The following is a 3,590-nucleotide window of genomic DNA, read 5'->3' as shown; positions in this document are numbered from 1 at the left end:
TTTGTGTCTTGCAGGGGCCCTACATTGCCTGGTGCCCTCTTCTTGATGCCTATGTACTTGAAAAGGGACTTTTTGTTGTCCTTAATCCTGGACGCTAGCCTGAGCTTCATCTCTACCTTGGCCTTCCTAATAGCCCTCCTACGCTCCCAGGCCGAGGAGGAGTGCTCCTCCTTGGTGATAGCTCCTCCCTTCCACTGGTTGTATGCCCCCCTTTTAGTCCTCAGGCATTGCTGAATGCTCTTGCTGAGCCAAGGGGGTTTCTGAGCACTCTTACCCCCTTGCTTCTCTCAGGGACTGTTATCCTTTGGGCCTGGAGGATTGCCCCCTTAAGGTACGACCATCCCTCATGGACTCCCATCTCCTCTACCTTCTGGGCCCTTAGTGCCTCCCCCACTAGTCTCCTGAGCTCATTGAAGCCCTTCTGAAGTCAAGGGCTTTTGCCTTGGTGTGAGCCCTCGACACCCTGCATTGGATAATGAAATCCAGCAGGTGATGATCACTATTGCCCAGGTGGTCAAAGACCTGCAGTCCTTTCACCAGGTCATCCCCCGTGGCCAGGACCAGGTCCAGCAAGGCGTTACCCTAGTGAGGCTGTGCACTTCATGTTTGTATGCTATGTTTGTTTGGGTATTTGTGTGCTTTACAATTCTTATGCTACAACAAGGTATTAAAACAGTAACAATATTCTAAATTTTTACGAAGTATTTGATTAGACATTTCTTCTGTTGACTTGCCAGTCCCTCTAACACTTTTTTGTGTTTCTTTCTCTGTGTCCCCTTAGGATTTCCTGTTAATGGGAGTTTAGAGGAATTTGACACAGTCTGTAAAAATGTTCAGAATCTCTTTCCAAAACCAATGACCATTCTATCATCACTGTTCAAGGTGCAGGATGATGTCACGAAACTTGATCTGAGGCTAAAAATCTCAAAAGAAGAGAAAAATCTTGGCCTCTTTATAGTGAAGTACAGGAAGGACTTAATCAAAGAAGTGGACAGTCTAGAGCCACTTAAGCCATATCAAAACTTTATCATAGATGTAAGTATTGTATATTAAACACAGTATGCAGTTTGTTTAATAATCTAGCTTGCATATTAAATATAAAGCCCTTGCTTTTACAAGATGTAACAGGGTCCAGAGGAGAGAATGAAAGATGACACAGTAAAATCTCTGTTATCCGGTACTTCGCCAACCAGAATACCTTAGTAATTAATTTTGGTGCCATGCTGCACTGCTTTGCCTCCTGCTGCACTGCTGAAAGTGGTGGGATGCACACAGCCACACCACCTTGCCTCCTGCAGTTCCAAATATGGATCATGATATTTGTGCCTTTCTTTGAGATTTGTGGAGGGTGGAAAGTTGTGTGTAGGTTTCACAATTATAGTTGCGTTGTTCCCACTGTGAAGAACCCCTGCATCAGCATATCTGCAGGTTCCTGGGTATCAATATCCCACATTTGCTTCCTAAAAATTAGGAACGAAAGCCAGTATTTCTTAATTTTGTGCAAAGGACTGGGTCCCTAAATTAGAGTTTTAGGCACCTACCAAGAAGCAGCTCTGTTTTCATTATTTCTCAACTGTCTAATCTCCAAAGGTAGTGGTTACCTTCTGGATTTTATGAGATTGATACCCAGGTTTGAAAATGTTGAACTAAACTGCTGAAAGCCTGAGTCAAGGTTGTGCGTATATATATTCCTTGCAAATATGTTTAGATATTGTCAGCATGACTAGGATTGTCCCAGCTGGTCTCTTCTGTGTTAAAATACGAGAAAAGTAGTAGATTTCATGGGACTCAAACTATTAAAAGATTTACAGATCAGTTCAGCTTGGATTCAACTCCTTCAGCTGGGAACAAACTGAAGTTAAAGGTAATGCCATATCTTGAGCTTGAGTACGTGTTCCCAGTGAGAAATACCACTAAGTGGTCGACCTGCCACATTCTGCCATTATTGAAGTTTGAGTGGTTTTCAAGTGTAGTTGAGTGCACTACAGTACTCGAGGCTGGACATAACAGGGTTATGAATCGCTGTGAAGTCCTCTTCCACCAGAAAAGGTAACAGCCTTTCTACCGGTTGTCTGCTGGAAATAATAGCAAGTGCTGTCCTATGGGATTTAGGAAGCCTACAAGAATCTGCCAAGATCTCCAAGGAAATAATAAGACTCCCCTGAGAGAGCCAATATCACCTTCTTCACTATTTTCTGAATAGATCCCTCGGCTCCAACCCATTTCTGCTCTAATACTGGCTAATATTGGGTAGTTGAATAGCTCTTGCGAAGGATCTGCCATTAGTTAGGTATTCGGAAAAGCTAACGAACTGGGCTCAACAAAAAGGAGATATTTATATATGCAAGTTCTGTATTTTAGTTTCTGTGCTTATCCAGTCCTTGCAGGCTGTCAGAATGGCACTAATCGTGATGTATGTTGTTGAACAGACAGTGAGATTAAGCTGACCTTTAACATTTCATAATATATTTCTTTTTTTTTTTTTTTTTTTTTTTTTTAAGTCTAGGCAATCTGATACAAATTCCAAAATCTGTGAACTTTTAAAGTACCAAGGAGAGGAGCATCTTCTAAAAGAAATGCAACAATGGTCTGTCCCTTCCTTTCCTGTCTCTGGCCATGATTTAATGAAAACAGGGATTTCTGGAAAAGAAATTGGGATAATCTTACAACAGTTAAGGGACCAGTGGAAGAAGAGCAGATACCAAATGGACAAAGAAGAACTCTTAAGTTGCATAAAAAAGGAATAAAATTGTGAAGTAATGTGAGAAGCGCTCATGATTTAATAATGAAGATGATTGTATTTACCCTGTTCCAGGGACAGCCACAGCACCATACTGCTACAGCATCAGCACCAGCCAGCGGTGATGCATTTCTGAGTACTTAAGATTTTCAAAAGCAGAACTCTTCTCATGTTTGAAATTCATAATATGCCCTGAAAACAGGTATTTAATTTTGCAGTTGTATAGGGCTCTGTTTGCCAAACCAACTGGAAAACCTACCTTTTCTTATGTTTTAATGGTCATATCTGCCACTGGTCTTCATTGTTCTTAAGGCTCATATAGGTGACACAAGGATTTTTCTCATTCTCTCTTGGCTATAGTCGACCTGAATGATTTAACTGTGTTCTAGATAAAACCCTCTTTTTATCCTTCATTTTTGTCAGAGGGAATAACCAACTCTTAGGAGTAATGAGATCAATTTTTTTTTTTTTTTTTGTATTCAAAGCTGGGTGTCAAATTGAAATCTTCACTTCAGCAGTTCCCAAACAAGCTATCTTATCATGTGAAACAACCCTGTTTTCCTAAAGGTTTTACTCTTCATAATTCCAAAATCAACTTTTGATTAAAGGATCACTTGCCTAAGCCAGCATCACAACAAGTGTCTCCTTGGATACAGTATTTCTTCTTTGTCTCTTTGGCCATTTTCAGTCATTTGTTCTCATTTCACATATAAACAAATAGAGCTGTATATTCTACAGTACATTTTCAGTTCTGTGCATGAAGTGAGGAATATTAAAGTGTAACATCTCAGTACTAACAGCTAGGGAAGATCCAGTTCAGTTTATCCAAACTTCTTAGCATGTCAGGTAG

At 40.6% G+C, this 3,590-nt stretch overlaps 1 protein-coding gene across 4 annotated transcripts in view; it reads left to right on the top strand.

Moving 5' to 3' along the window:
- Positions 1-3,590, top strand: part of TRNT1 (tRNA nucleotidyl transferase 1) — a 10,332-nt gene that overhangs the window by 5,646 nt on the left and 1,096 nt on the right. Inside the window, exons 6-7 of one of the 4 annotated variants that reach the window (XR_003094777.1) lie at positions 782-1,035; positions 2,502-2,942. Coding sequence is in view for 3 of the 4 variants with exons in the window: in XM_006026695.3 (XP_006026757.1) it covers positions 782-1,035; positions 2,502-2,747 (500 nt within the window). In the remaining variant the exon portion in view is untranslated. Of the gene's footprint in view, positions 1-781; positions 1,036-2,501; positions 3,585-3,590 lie in introns of those variants that run through there. The other 3 variants (XM_006026695.3, XM_006026696.3, XM_025207695.1) reach the window with 3 other exon arrangements.

The sequence above is a fragment of the Alligator sinensis genome, unplaced genomic scaffold (assembly GCF_000455745.1).
Source record: "Alligator sinensis unplaced genomic scaffold, ASM45574v1 scaffold984_1, whole genome shotgun sequence".
NCBI classification, from domain to species: domain Eukaryota; kingdom Metazoa; phylum Chordata; order Crocodylia; family Alligatoridae; genus Alligator; species Alligator sinensis.
Note: the sequence above shows the minus strand (reverse complement) of the source record. Positions and strands in the feature narration are given on the sequence as shown.